Source organism: Epinephelus lanceolatus, chromosome 16 (genome assembly GCF_041903045.1).
Source record: "Epinephelus lanceolatus isolate andai-2023 chromosome 16, ASM4190304v1, whole genome shotgun sequence".
Lineage (NCBI taxonomy): Eukaryota > Metazoa > Chordata > Actinopteri > Perciformes > Serranidae > Epinephelus > Epinephelus lanceolatus.
Window position 1 is genome coordinate 17,726,335 of NC_135749.1, and position 15,545 is coordinate 17,741,879.

The window sequence follows — 15,545 nt, forward strand, 5'->3', positions numbered from 1 at the left end:
TGAGACGCAATCAGGAAGCAAACATAGGTGTCATCGACTTTGTTTCTGCCTGTCCAGACTGAAACACAATCCAAATAAGGTTTCAGCATTATCAAAAGTTTTCATTTTAGGGGTTCCAAAATGCCAAAGCAATGTGGATGCTGGATATAGCCTTAAAATATTCACTTCAGTAGTCACTTCGGTTGCTGCCATTTCTCAGAGAAGTTCAGAAACATAACAGAATTTCCTTCAGTAAAGTAACTATTTTAGGATCTGTGAATTCATGAATAAACATTCCTAAACATTCGTACCGTTCCAGATCCAGATTTAATTTGCTCAGTGTGAATGAAAACACTGGCATGTTTCAATAAAATAAAATATTGCTCCACTCACAGTGAACACGCAGGAGCTGTTTTGTCTTCCCTTACTTATTAAGAAAAAAAAGAAAACAACTGTAAGCCTCTCGATCCATTTTCATAAAATAAGGCTGCCTCACACTGGCAATCATTTCAAAAGCAAGACGTTCCTTTCGCTGCAGGCTGTGTCACATTTTACAAGCTCTCTTCCACATACCATGAATGCAACATTTTTCCCCAACCTCTTAATCCCTAGTCGCACTATAATTTTCTATTACAATAGAGCAGCTATGTATAGTGTACTCTGTGGCCCACATGTAGCTGTGGTCAAGACTGTCTATGTGAACTCCTTGACATTAACTAGTTCAATACGGGTTGACTGATTTCATATGTTATTTTTCCTCAAATGCTGAAATGCTTCCAGAGCAGAGGCAGTTTCAGCATTAGTGGCTGTCTAAAAGAGAGACAGGGAATCTCAAAAACACATTAGAGGCCTGAAAGCTGAAGCTTGTATCCGAGCTCAGCAATTTGGAAACTCATAAATGTTGTTTAACATCTTGTACGGGGTATTTCTCTCTCCCTCTGTCACTGCCTCCATCTCTCCCTCTGCCGCTTGGCTCTGTGGCTTCTGGCGTCGGTCTCCAGCGGTTTAGAGTCACTCACAAATGTGTCCCACTTGCTTTTTTCCCTGTTTCCCACTTTCTCTATTTTCAGGGTCTTGTTCTCCAACTGGCACAGGCAAACAGGCTTACATCAGAGCCGCAAACACACAGACCTCACTCACCCTGCTTAATAAGCTGGCTTTTATTCCAGAACACAAGAATCCCATTTTGGATTGTTCCCACTGGTCTAACTGAGTGCTGGTACCTAAACAGTGGCGCCCCCAGAAATGTTTTATAGGGGTTGCCAGATGGGGCCACTCAAAATTTGGGGGTGGCACACCAAAACCAAAAACCATAACTGGATTTTAGGAATTCTATTATGGTGTTGTAGATAAAAACCATGAGTTAAAGAATCACATACTGATTCACTTTGGTTCCTTATTTCGGAGTTAACATTACTAATTATCTGATGTGCACAGACAACAATCCTGTTTGTGTTATGTATCTACATGTTGAGCAATTCACTGTTGCTCAAATAGGCTGTTTTTTTTTTCTCACAAAGACAAATTATAAAGCTGAAGGAGAACATTGATTGTACAGCACTGTCTCCTGAAAATCATATTTTCAATTCAACTAATTTGAAACAGCAAATATTACAAACATTATTTTATGGCCGATTTTTCATTGGATTGACAGGACAGCTTAAGACAGACAGGAAAGGTGGGAGAGAGGGGGGTATGACCTGCAGCAAAGGGCCGCAGGTCGGAGTCAAACCCATGCTGCTGCAAAGGACTAAGCCTATATGGGGCGCACGCTCTACCAGTTGAGCTAGAGGTCACCCAATTATGCTTTCTATTAACATAATGACTGAACATATATATATATGATAAATACTGAACGTATCAGCAAAATGTTAACTGACAATGTATTTCAGTTGTTTCCCGCCGAAACAGGTAATCACAATTTTTCCCTTACAGATCTTAATCAAAGTGCTCTTGTTGCCTAAACCTAAGACAGGAGTCTGGACGTGAGCCGGAAGCTCTGGTGTCAAGGTCTTGTACTGTCATCGTTCGTCATCCTCCCCAACCACCCTCTTGTGAAGTTTATGTGGTACATGAAGGAAGTGTTTCGTAACCTTAACGAAACATTGTCTCTGAACAAAATCCAGGCAACGATTACGTGGCCACAACGATGTCATTAAGAAAGCAGTTTAGTAACATGCAAGCATAATTTCCAGGACACTGAGTTGGGAACAAAACATTCACTGAACAAGCCTACTCAAACACTAAACAATTGCAATTGCACCAGGGTGCCATGCCCCGGAGCGCCACTGTACCCACAGTCTACCAATCTGTGCCCTCAATAAATAGAAGTGCTAATCAATAAGAATCATGTCAAATCAATAGCAGACCCAGACTATCTACTACTGAACTAATGTCTTGATTTTTACCTAATACCTAGTATTTCAAACATGCAGATGTTTATGTCTAAAAAAGTTGATAAAGTCATATAGATGAGTTTAGTTTTTGTTCTAGCAATGACTTTGCACTTTGACATCTTATTTTGAAACAGATCTTTGTCTCTCTCCCGTCTCGCCTCCCTGTTTCACCTTGCTGCACCTCTCACCTTGTCACCACTCACCTCTCTCCCTCCCTGATCTCTACTTTCTGCTGCCCACCCCCTTTTGTAATCACAGTCTAATCCCTTGCAATCAATTCCCCGTGAAGGTACCACCCGCCCCCAACATATACACACACACACACACACACACACTCAACCCAGTGAGCAAACAGAGGTCGTCAAGACACAAAAGCAGCCGACACCACGCTCTCATCTCGACACTATTACCTGCAGAAAGATGATTTTTGATAACATCATGGTTGCATCAATACTTGCACTAGAACCACTTATATTTTTTTTTACATTCAAACATTTCAAGTTGAAATACAGAGGAGGTCTATGAAAGCAGACAACAGGTAAATGTGTGCTGAGGAGTTGCACTGAATTATTAAAACCAACTGCGAGCATTTCGCTACAAGTGTAATCCCTTTCATATGGTAATGGTAAACAAACATGGGATCGGGATAAACACACACATATGCTTGAACCAGTGCATGTGTGTGTGTCCTCCACCCTTGATCGGCTGGTGACTTGGTCTTGTTATTGTCCTATCAGGCAAAAGCCCGGGGCAGTGCACGACTAATGCATTAGCGTCTTTGGCAGTTGGGGGCATCTGTCGTGTATGGGTGCATGTTTTTGTGTGATTGTGTCTTGTAGCCTTGGGCAAAGTGGCAAAGCCAAAGACTTTTTATATCTAAATACAGAGCCTGTGGTCACGTCTGGTATCACTTAAGAGCTGATGCAGGTTTTGTCTCTGAGGATTTTTGCAGGTTTAACATAGTTTGACCTGAATTTTGCTGCATATAGCTGATCTTAACCAGAGCTTAATATTTAAGAAAAACTGTCACTCTGATGAAGTGGTATAAAATGGTGCATGCTGTGGTCTTAAAATGTATTTGACGCTGCAATGTTCCTTCCACAAACGTGTGAGACTGTTGTGTTACAGTAACAACACTGATTTAATAGAACATAATTGGCAGTAACAATGAGCTCAGCATGCTTTTGTTAAGCCGCTAAATGACAAAAAGTAGGACAAGGGTATGTGTCGGAAAGAGACTGTGTGTATGTTGTGTTCATGCATACAAAAAAAGAAGCATAAATTAGAATTTGTGAACTTGTGTGCAGGTGTGTACAGGTCTGTTAATATGACACTGTTTACCCTATCAAACACACACCAGAAACATTGTACAGCACCTTACATGGCGTGCTCAAAGCACGCTCGGCATGCCTTCATTTTAGATTGACAACCCTGCCATATGGTGCTGAGCTGCGTGTCTTTGTCTGCACATTCAACTTCTTACTGTCTGTGAGCATGTGAGGGAGCGATGTGGTGAGTGCACACCTGTGTGTCTGTTTGTAGATGTGTGTGTGCGCATATGATGTGCAGTTCAGCTCCGTGTGTGAGATGATTTAATTCGCAAACATAAAGTTGCAGCTGCGCCACAATGCGCGATTCCCTGCACAGCTGTGAATTATTATGTGGACAATTTAATATTGCCAAAGAGGAAATAGCAAATTAAGATTTTGCTGTACTGCTAAAGTGTGCAGCAAAATGTTTGTGTGCATTCATTCCCAAATAAACATGTCTCCTTCCTGCGAGTGAATTGATGAGTCTGATTCTACAGTATCACCCTGAGTAGCAGCTTTATGCTTTTCACTCCTAAATGGGTAGTAGAGGTGCAGACAGACACCCAAGGGTCCTACTCAAATGCTTAAGGGGAAGGGGCTTTCCTCTCACTAAAGCATCCTCAAACTAACAACTAAGCAATAATTTGTCCTCTCACAGGGGAGGCATAAAAACCAGAACCCCAAATTCTTTGCAGTTATGGAAAAAGTGAAGAGAGAACAAAAAAAAGCCAAAATACTTTATCTCCCCTCTAACTGAAAGTTATTACATTTTCTGAATGGTATGACTTTCTAATGGTTAGCATATGTGAGTATGTGTGCACAGAGAGAGCGCAGTAGTTGAGGCTAAGTTAATAGCACAAGCAGAGGGGGAACTGGGAACCCTTGGCTTATAAAGGATACTTGTTTCCCTGCTGCACCGAAAACCAGATGTTGATAAAGAGACATAGGGGGAGGAGAGAAGACAGATGGGCAAGAAATTACCGTCACTTGGGCCAAACATCTTGAAACATCTGCAAAAAAATTTCGGACCTTACAAGGGGAGATGGATTTATGCTCTCTCCTGGATTTTTATTGCTCCGTGAGAGCCTTTCTCCCTCCTCTGCCCCGCGCCTTCCCTCAGTGTGAGCAGGACTAAAGAGTTTCGCCGCAATCTGGAGCTGTTTAAATCCTGGGGAAAAAAAACCCTTGGATTCTTCCACAAATGGCTTTATCGTGTAGAGAAGACAAACATGTCCATACACTGCAGGAGCCATAAAACTTCAGAGAGCGCCGCGGCATCTGCACAAATCTGCACGAGTCCACCATCACACCGACTAACTTGATACAAAACACTACAAATGTCAAGGTACATTGCAATACAGACACCGATGTGTGTGTTTGTGCAGACATCTTGCACATGTGGGGCCAAAAACATAATTCATATCACATTTCTAAAAGTAGAGTTGGGTTACCATGGAGACACATCATCTACGCTACTATGAAACGCGCAGCTGAGGATGACATGTCCATATGGTGAGAGTGCGACAGAGGGGAAGAACAGATGCTTTGATGAAAGGGCTGTCAATCGCAAATCCGTAAGAGCAGCTGGGGTCATGAATGTATATCGGATGACAATACAGATACACACGGACATATAGATATGTTTTGATAGTTTGGAGACTCTTTCAGTTTTATACTGCAGTCTTTCTCCTCCAGTTTCTATCTGTATCACCCGCACATACACATCTGAGGAGAGGCAGCTCTTGAGATCTCTATCTATTCATCGATACACACCTAATCCTCACAACTCCCCCTTTTCTTTACTTAACCACCATTTTCAGCCAGAAAACCAGGACTTTTTTTTATCCCCTTGGAGGAAGAAAACCCAGTGAGTGTAATTATTCCGAGCATAATCTTTTTTTTATGGAGGTGGAAATGCCATCAAATATCATTTTTTGTTGAAGACTATATCGACTGTGAGCATACAAACACTTAGCGGGGTGGCCGGCAACAATTCAGGCTATTGAAGGTTGGCTGTGGTAGTGGGGGGCATGTGGGCAGGGAAATGCTCGGGACAGGATGCACTGGAAGTTAAACAAAATAGGGCTTTTACTTGGCCCCATTTTGGGAAAATGGACCAGCTCCTTCCATTTCTTTATGTAACCCCCACTGTCTCCTCTGCCACTCTCCCTCTTTCTCTTTGAACCAATTTCTGAAAATGGCCCTTCCTCGAAATAATTGACACTCTGCGTTTATCATTCGAGGCACCTGCTGTCGGTTTGACAACAAGACAATCGGATGGAGCGAGCTGCCCGTCGTCCCATTGTCCCATCTCCCTGTTTGTCTGTGACACTAACCGACAACAGCTGGAAGCCCCTCTCTTCCTACAATACCCATCATGCAAGTCAAATTCAACCACAAAAGAAAAGGGCCTCATTATTTGGCTGCAGTGGTGTGATTTTAACCAGCAAAGAGAGGAAACAGTAATTTAGTTGTGTCTGTTGATGGTAGATAAAAGACTCGAAGTGACTGGAAGTCCTAAAACGACAGTGGATGTGTCTGCTCTGCAGTCGTCGACTGTATTTTATTATCAATATTAAAGAAGCACATCTTAGATGCAGATGTGTATTGGCTGTTTGTACCTACTCATAAAGCCATGTACCGACACACATATGGGTGCAGACATCCACACGCCCATCTCACACACACAAAGCTGAACACACATCCCCATCTCTCCTTCTCCTCCTCTTCTTCTCTCTCTAGCTGTAATTGACTGAACACGTCAATACTCGGAGGGAAAAAAAACAGAGGGTCCACTGTCTGCATCTATTGATCGGCGCTTCTCTCTCCCTCTCTCTCTGCCCCTCTCTGCTGATCTTAATTACACTTCTTTTTACCAGGCTAGCCAGGCCTCCACTTCAGCCGCTGCCCTTTTCATAAAGTGTACCGTCCAAATCCATACATCAAAATTAATGAGAGAGCAGAGCTGTAAATCAAATACTGGGGGTATCCAGGCTGATAAGCAGGGATGGTGATTGTAAATTATGTCCTTTTTTAAAAAAAACAACAACCCAGTGGGTAGACTGAAAATTATTTTCACATGCAGGTCAACGTTAACAATGTAGAATTTTTATGGAGGAAGCAACCTCGGTTTAGGTGATTAAAAGCACTAAAGCATGACGGGGCTGAGGTGAGGTTTCTCCCCGCCCTTACTTTCCCTCTCTCTCATCCTTTTCCTCTTTCTTTGTCTCTTTCTTTGTCAATTTGTCAGATTTTCTGCCTGCCTGTTTGTTTGTTTTAAGAGCTGTCTGTCTGCGCCCACTCCTCCACCTCTCTCACTCTCGCTCTTGCATGCGCACACACACACACAAGGACAGACTTTTATGGTCAGGTTTTATGGACTGGCAGCCAAGCAAGCCGGTCCATTCTTCAACAATTGTCCTCTCGTGAACTAGGGAGGAAAAAAAAGGGGGGGGGGGGGGTCCTAATCGCACAGTTTCACAGCTCATACTCGCCATCAATCAAACCTGTCTGTGTGTCCTCGGCATTTGTTTGAGCACACACGTGTGTGTGTGTGTGTGTGTGTGTGCACCTTCCAACATCCCAAACCTCTCCTGAATCACAAAACAAAAGCTATTAGAGATGGCAGCACGGTAATCTCTTTCCACATGTGCCCACACACGTACACACTTTTCCTTTCCATACAAACCTTCACAAAAGACATGCAGAAACACATACAAACACACACATACACACGCACACACACTTCCACTTCCGATCCTGAATTCCTTTCCCCTCCACTGTCTTAATGTTAAAATGTAAACTGGGTGACAGGTGAATATTGAGGAGGTGAGCGATAACAGGGAACATCTTCACTCAGTCACATTATCGCGGCTCCACATCACCAAGAAGTGCCTATTCAATATTGGTACCTTTGGCGGAGTGTGGGGAGAAACACACTTTTGTGTGCGTCCCTTTGTATTCATTGGACACACTGTATAGACACCTGCATGTGCACTTATGCTCACACACACAGTCACAGAATCACATCCAGTGGCTTATCTTTTGGAATAAGAAAAGGGGCTTGTCAGGATGGCACATTGTACGTGTGTGTGTGTGTGTGTGTGTGTGTGTTTGGGTGTGTTTGTGTGTGTGTGAGGGGAAGGCAATGTGCATTAGGGCGATTACAATATCAGCCGACTCCAGATGGAGGCAGGAAAATAAACAGTGGGAGAGAGAGAGAGACCGTGAGGGGAAAGACATCATGAGAAGGAGCCTAAGAGAGAGATTGTGTGCGTGTGTGCGTGTGTGTGTGTGTGTGTGTGTGGCAGTCTGCCTGTGTGCGATACAGTTTGAGAAAGTGAAGTTAATTAGCAACTCAATCCCAGTCTATATAGAGAGGACTGAGAGCAGCATGTGTGCGCGAGAGTGTGTGTGTTTAAGTTGTCCTGCACATGTCTATCAGTGTGTTTTAGTCCAAGAACCCTGAACTGTAACAAAGACACAGTTAGCCAGTGAAAAATTACATTTCCCAGCTGTCCGTCTTTAACAATACTGCTAGTTCAGCTGTCTCTATGCTACTGTTTTTTACAACAGTTAAGGAAACGAAGAAGAAAAAGAAGTTGGATTCTGTCGCATTCAGGAACCGACCTATTATAAATATGATTTCCCATTTGTTTCCTAAATGGCTTGACGTGTGAAAACCTATGAAAAATTAACTGCACCCATGAAACTTGATGAATAGTCAGACTGTGCCCTATTGGCCTCTTCTTCACTTGCCCTATAAGTCTCATGTTATCTGGAGTAAAAACACGAACAAGGCCAATAAAATCAGTTTGTAGTGCTCACTGTTGACTTTGACATTAAATAAGCCCCTGTAAAGGCCAACTCATGGCTACAATAAAACAAAGACCTCTTGCTTTTGTGAGTGCTAGGGAGCGCTCTCATATACAACACACTTGCACACAAATACATACACAGAGCCACACTCACACACACATAAATGTGAGTCCTTTTATACCACTGCTGCTCTTTCATGGGTGATGAAATTCAATAAGCAGTGAAGAGAACTGCCCTCTCGCTGATAACCATCAATGGGCCTATCGATCTACAAGGGCATTTGTGTGTGTGTAGGTGCATGCACACACGCGCACACACACACCCTGACTCCATCTATAATTCGCTCTGGGACTTGGTAAGAGATGGCTCTGAATAATCAGAACAGATCTATACATCTTGAAGAAGTGCATGGAACAGTGGTTTTAGTGTCTAATTCTACTGCTGACATTTGCCCTCTGACTGCAGGGCTTTATATGCAACTTGTGCCTACTTAAAAATGCTCTGCCTTCTCTGTCTTTATACAAGGAACAGTGTGGAGGATTTCAAGGGATATACTGGCAGAAATGGAATATAATATAATAATTATGTTCTCTTCAGTGTATAATAACCTGAAAATAAGAATAATATTTTTGTAGCTTAAAATGAGTCTACATAGGGAGCAGGTCCTTGTCCACGAAGTTGGCTAAAAACTGGCTCTAGGTTGGACCTTTCACCTTTTTAAGTCTGCCACTGTAGTTAGCACCCCTTCTGCGACAAGCCAAAACACCCAAGCAGCATTAGAAAAATTATGTTTTTTGAAATGAAACTGCTTTATTCAGTGTTTTTACCAGTATAAATTACCAGGTCTGTTTGTTTGGAGAAAGAGACCTCTGGATAATTGGGCTCCCTGTAAAAACCTCCTAAATGTCTGAATCTAAAGTTATAAGCGGAAAGCCAGCAGTCGTCTGCAAAGAGCTGTGCAAGATTGGAGAAACACTGATTTACTGCTTTATCCAGTGTTTTAACCTATTTAAATCACCAGGTCTGTTTGCTTTGGAGAGGGAGAGACCTCTGCAGATAGTTCAGCTCCCGGTAAAAACTTTCTGAACAATTTCCACAGAAGGAATCTGAACCGGGAGTTTACGCTTGATAAATGGGAGAAGTCTTCAGCTGATTAGTGACTGATAGTCCTTACCGCTAGATGCCACGAAGTCCTGCAGACTGGATAACAGAAATATTGTATGTTTTTCCTTGGGTGAGATAGCAACAAACCCTCCAGACTGAACTCCGGGAAACTGCATTATGTGAAATTCATTTCAGCCAGCTGAAGCACCAGGAAAGCTCACTTATTCCAAGAAATGAATTAAACAAAAAAAACCTGCCAAACTCTTCAGAGCATACCGCATTTATAGCATATAGTGTAGCCAGCCAATAAACGATAGACAAAACCAACTCACCAAACAAAAGCTGTGTCTAGCTGATCACTTTGTGCCGCAAGCATTCTCATATGGGCTCAGTTAAGCCCAAATGAAAACAATACAGTTGATGCAATCTCTCTGGGCATCATCCAGTACCAAGCCTTTTGCCTTTTGGTGGGAGAATATTTGCATCGACACGTAGCTGTGGGAAGGTAGAGCCTTACAGCTGATACAGGAATACACGAGGGGGCTTCTAGATGTAGCTGGCATATTAACTCTGTTGAGTCATCATCACTTATTCACCGTGCAGCAAACCTGGACTGCATCCAAACGTCTGTGTGTCATACTTAAAAGAAGTGCTTTGTAATTACATCACAGAGTTGGAGCCTCAATATGACTCTGTGCTAAAGGGGAAATCAGTTTTTATTCCCTTTGAAATAATAGTAATTCATTATTTGAGGCTGAGATCTGAACGCTGTGTTTGGGTGCAACATGCACCAGTAGAGAGCTATTAGCTATGGTTAGCATGAAAAGGCACTGAAAGGAAAAAAATGCAAATAATCAAGCCAAATTGATGTGTGTGTGTGTGTGTGTGTGTGTGTGTGTGTCTGTATGCATTCAATCTTTTTCAACCTGACAACCAGGAGTGTATAATACGTGTTTGTGCGCTTGTGTGTGTGTGTGTTTGTGTGTGTGTACAGGCGAGAGGAAAATGGCTGCCACCATTTTTGCAAGGCCACGTCTGTGTCTGTGAGCAGCGGTCTGATGCATTTGACCCTACAGCCTGAGAGTTGGGAGGAGGAGGGGGAGGAGGGAGAACAGGTGTGAGGCAGGCTGGTGGCTGGGCAGATGGCCCCTGGAAGTGCTCGCTGATGCTGCAGAGCCTGGACCACAGAGAGTGAGACGGTAACGATAATACAAGCCTGTTTATACAGCGTGCACGGACGTGGGTGCAGCTACATGCGCAAACACACACGTGCGGCCACATGCGCACACAAACACAGTGATAACCTGCAAACGGCACTTATCATTCACTCTCCCCTCATCGCCAGCTTTGTTTACCTTTCATTTACTCCCTCTGTCCCTCTGTCTCTCTCTTTATCTCTGTAAACACACACACTCCAGGTAATGGTCTTTTCAGTCAAGTCACTACTTTAATGGCAGTCCCAGTGGTTAAAGAATGGGGAAAATAAACAACAGATGACAATAAATGACAGCAAGGGTAACCAGTTCAAGCAGTATGACCACTGCAGTAAGCTAAATAACAATCATAACTCATATTGATAACAAAAAAACTCAATTTGGATCACTGAAATTACCCATATGCATCATGACAGCCAAATAAACTACTAGTCTTGGATTCACTGAATATATTATTAGATTTTCTAATTTTAAAACATGTTTTCTTGTTGATATACAGAGCTTATATCAGTGGGACAGAAATGCTCATAAACAATTCTCCTTTTCATCTACTATATTTAACTCAGCAAGGACTACATCTGCAGTGGGTCACGCTTTTAAGAGGAGTTAACAATCACCCTCTTGGATGCCTACAAAGCTTTGCATGGGACTATTCGGCATGCGTAAAAAATGTCCAAAGCCCTGTGGGTTTCCAGGAGATATTTTTCTCCCTCTCTAATCCGAGCCGTGAGAACAGTCGGGCATCGACAGCAGGTTGAGCCCCAGCAGCCTCCCTCCCTAACCCGCATGTCTGCTCTTTTCCCAGTCGGGGGAACGGATTCCCACTGGAGTAAAATATAGCCCGAACCCTTTAATTTCAATCCTGCGCCACTCCATTAAAAAATACATTTTTTTTTTTTTTTTTTTTTGCGCTTTTTGGCTATGTGATGATGACAAAGTCGCAGCGGGTGGAGATGGAAACTTCACATGGATTTGAGAAGATGCGTTTGACAGTTGACAGAGCTCCGGAGGATGTTTTCAAATGCAAACTCTGAAATGCAAAGTCTGTCTAACAGGGAGCAGAGGGAGAGGAGGAGAGAGGCTGGAGTGGCTCCTCAATGAGCGCACAGGAATGGCAAAGTCTATGCATCCAAAAAAAATCTTTCCAGTAAACAACAAACATTATTTCTCGGAACAATCATTAATGACCAGGAACATTGGAAATCAAATTAGGGAATGCTCTCAATCCAGTGAGAGGGGACTTGTGATCATTAAAGTCACCTTGTATTGTTTTAATTTCTGATTTAAAAACCTGCATGCTCTCAACACTCCGTGACACATTATTGTCTATCCCGCGCTGAGGAGCGGCGATACACGCCTCGCTATAATAAACCTGAGTGTCCGTGATTTCTGGGGATTATCAGCTCATGTGAAGGCTACTTCACCTCTCCAAAGGGGTCCTGACAGATCTAAAGGAAGTATCCAAACTTGATCCGTGAAGTTAAGTTGCCTGTTGCCCGAGAACAACTCTCCATCCTGGGTTTAAGCGCATGAATTGACATCTGCTTTTCATGGAGACGACAGCGAGTTGGTGTCACCATTTAAACAAATTGAACCAATAATTCATGGAAAGCTAACTGATCTTCTGTATAACACAAAAAGTTCAGTCCTCAAGACACATAAGAACATTTAAATGGGGTGCCAATTGTTTAATGTTAGGATACACTGCCCATCTTTAACTTCAATTCATCAAAACAAAAATCTATTTCCCTGCTACTCTTCCCATTACAATGAAATGCGTTTGTAACCATAACATCACACACAGCACACACACGCATTGTTCGCTCCTGCAATAGATTTACAATCGCAGTTCATCTCAGACAATAAAAATAAAAATAAAAATAAATAGACATAATGTAATTGCTGGCTGCACAGGCCGACATGGTGTGTTTTTACACAAATCACACCTCTGGAGCACCACAGCTTCTGCTTACTTTACACTAAAATATATGAAACAAAACCAAATATCAAATTTCATAGTGGGTCAGCAGCTATTTCATGTTTTCCCCCTTAATTTAGCGCACACACGTCTATAGAAGGACACAGCCAATGCGTAATTGGGAGCATATAATCACTTAAGCAAAAGAGAGGGCCACTTACACTGAAAAGAGGCAGAAATTCCCACCATGCGGTACGTTGATGTGAGAGGGCTAAATAATTTCCAGTCCTATTGACTCCGCGCAAGGTCCCCTCGATGATCCGCTTGAATCGGGGAGACGGCAGCTACAGAGTCCGGCCAGCTCTCAGGGGCTCTGGCGGTGTACTTCCAGCAGCTCGGAAACGGGGTTCAAACTTGGACAAAAGAAGAAGAGGCAGCTCACGGCTTCGCAATAAGTGAACAGTCACTGGGAATATTCAGGGTGGGAGAAGCCGGGAGTCTTGTAAAAAGCGCAGAGGCAGAGAAGGAGGAGAGGTGAGACAGAGATGGAGAGAGGGAGGATGCAGTAGTGCGCAGGGCACGCGTCTGATTTTCTTTCTTTCGCACTTTCCGCCAAAATCCTTTCAGCGTCGAGTCGGTCTAAGTTGTAGAGATCGGTTTTTAAATATGAGGATAAATTCATGCACACACCCGCGGTCAAGGGGCTCCTTGTTTTCTGCTTCTCCGTTGGCGTGGGGAAGAGGAGTAGCGACACTCTGCCTCCAGTCGGCGGTGCGCAGCAGAGCCAGGTGGCGGTGGGCGGGACCGAAGCGCTGCTGAGGAGGAGGAGGAGGCGGCGACTGGGCAGCAGCCAGCATCTGTGTGTCCTAAAACAGGTTGGAAAAAGCGGGGTCAGGTCAAGTCGAGGTGTTTTCTACTGTACCAGCGGCTCGCGAAGCTTTTTCGTGTCAAGGGCTCACAGGGAGATCACCCCTAAACACCACCGCAAGGACGCAGGAAACACATCAGTCCAGAATTAAAGGTTAGGTGCACATTTTTTTAGTCTGTCTTGAAGCAACACCAACATTCCTGTAGGTGCATAAAAAACATCACTGGCCACTGTAATGGCTTCCTCTGTCAATACAGGCTGTGATGAAATTCCTACAATTCCAATGTAACTGAGACAAAATCCACATTTTCATTGTGTTAAAAACCGCATCTGAAAAAAGGTTAAATATAAAAATAACTGTAAAACACAACATAGCCAACAGGAAGCATGTGACTTTAACATTCTGATCTCACAGAAATACTGAGTGGTATAATGTGTTAAAAAAAAACAACCTCGTGGTTAATGTTGTGAAATGGTCATAGTTGTGTTAGCCCCAAAGCTACTTGTTTAGGTTCTGGGGGAAAAATACTTGAAAAAGGTCATGATTTTGCTTAAAGGGCCAGTGTGTAATATTTGGCATGGTTTATTGTCAAATCTGAATCTGAATCTGAATATTCTACCCATTAATATGTTTATACAAGTGTATAATCGCTATAAAATAAAATTCGTTTGGTTTTTGTCGCCTTATAATTATGCTTTTATATATATATATAGCAAGGGCCTTGCTTTAGAGAGGTCGCCATCTTGTATGACGGCAGACTGAGCAGACAATCCAGCCAGCCAGAGAATGCGTTTCGCGTGTATAAATGAACCAACGAAGACAGCGGAAGGAAGGAAGGAAGGAAGGAAGGAAGAAGGAGGAGGAAACAGCAGAGAGTGTTAGTAGTTCGTCGATAGAGAGTAGTGAAAAGTTTTTTTAGTTATAAAGTTTGCGAATGGACCACACTTACCACGCAACAGGAGAGAATGAACCCGAACCGTCATCTGCGAGGAAAAGAAGACGCAACTTCACTCCTTGTGATGCACTCTCTGCGGCGCTTTTCCTCCTGATGATATATCTCCCCAACGATGGCAGCACCGAATCCCATTCTGTGCAGCAAAATGTGAGCGGAGGATTCAGCCTCTCTTCTCGCCCGCTCAGCATCTAAGTTCCTCATCTGTATGCTCCGGCTCAAACAGGTATGGCTCTGGGTCTGTGTCCGCTACAAGAAACTCTTCAAAATCGCGTTCAAAGTCATCCATTGCAGCTACTATAGTCCAGAGATACTGCTAGGCTAAATAAACAGCTGAGCTCTGTTTACCGGCTACGCTGTCAGTCAGTGTGCGGGCTGGAGATTGGTGGAGCAGAGGGGGGAGGGGGGTGCCCGCTAGGTATTGTAAACGAGTATGTGTGTATGGAGTGTGTGTGTTACGCTAGAAGAGTCAGAGTTTGGGACGGAGTCTTTTACCCCCTGGAGTGTTACCGGAGTTTTTGGAGTGCTCAAATAAACGGGCCTTTTTCTCGAATGCTACTCTGGTCTCCTGCTCGTGAGTGATTCATTACAATATCATAACATGGTTTAGATTTCTAAATAAACATTCACCTCGTCGCTAGATAGACCTACTCCTGAAAAACTCTGCGCAAGGCTTTTTGTCCCTACGAGGCCACTGTCATTAACCCGACGGGAGGGGTGAGCGAGTGAGCCCTGCAATCTAGAATTTGACCACTGATGTCACTGTTTTCAACGGTTTTCAACCCATTTTACACACTGGCCCTTTAAGATCAAATGTCACATAAGCGACATAATTATGTCATCATACATGATGCAAGCACACAAAGTGCGTTAAGTTAAAATATAACCAGCACTGACTTTTGGTTTTACACTGGACACAAACAGCAGTCTTGTGGGTCAGAGTCCTTTGTTTGTTTGACACATCCACCACCCCAACCTCCTCACT

At 43.4% G+C, this 15,545-nt stretch overlaps 1 protein-coding gene across 4 annotated transcripts in view; it reads right to left on the bottom strand.

Annotated features, from left to right (window-relative positions):
- runx1t1 (RUNX1 partner transcriptional co-repressor 1) overlaps positions 1 to 13,366 on the bottom strand; it is a 70,568-nt gene extending 57,202 nt beyond the window's left edge. For all 4 annotated transcript variants that reach the window (XM_033637225.2, XM_033637223.2, XM_033637224.2 and 1 more), the window contains exon 1: positions 12,961 to 13,366. In XM_033637225.2, the coding sequence (XP_033493116.1) occupies positions 12,961 to 12,988 (28 nt within the window). In that variant the 5' untranslated portion in view covers positions 12,989 to 13,366. The remainder of the gene's footprint in view (positions 1 to 12,960) is intronic.
- Between the last annotated feature and the right edge of the window lie 2,179 nt (positions 13,367 to 15,545).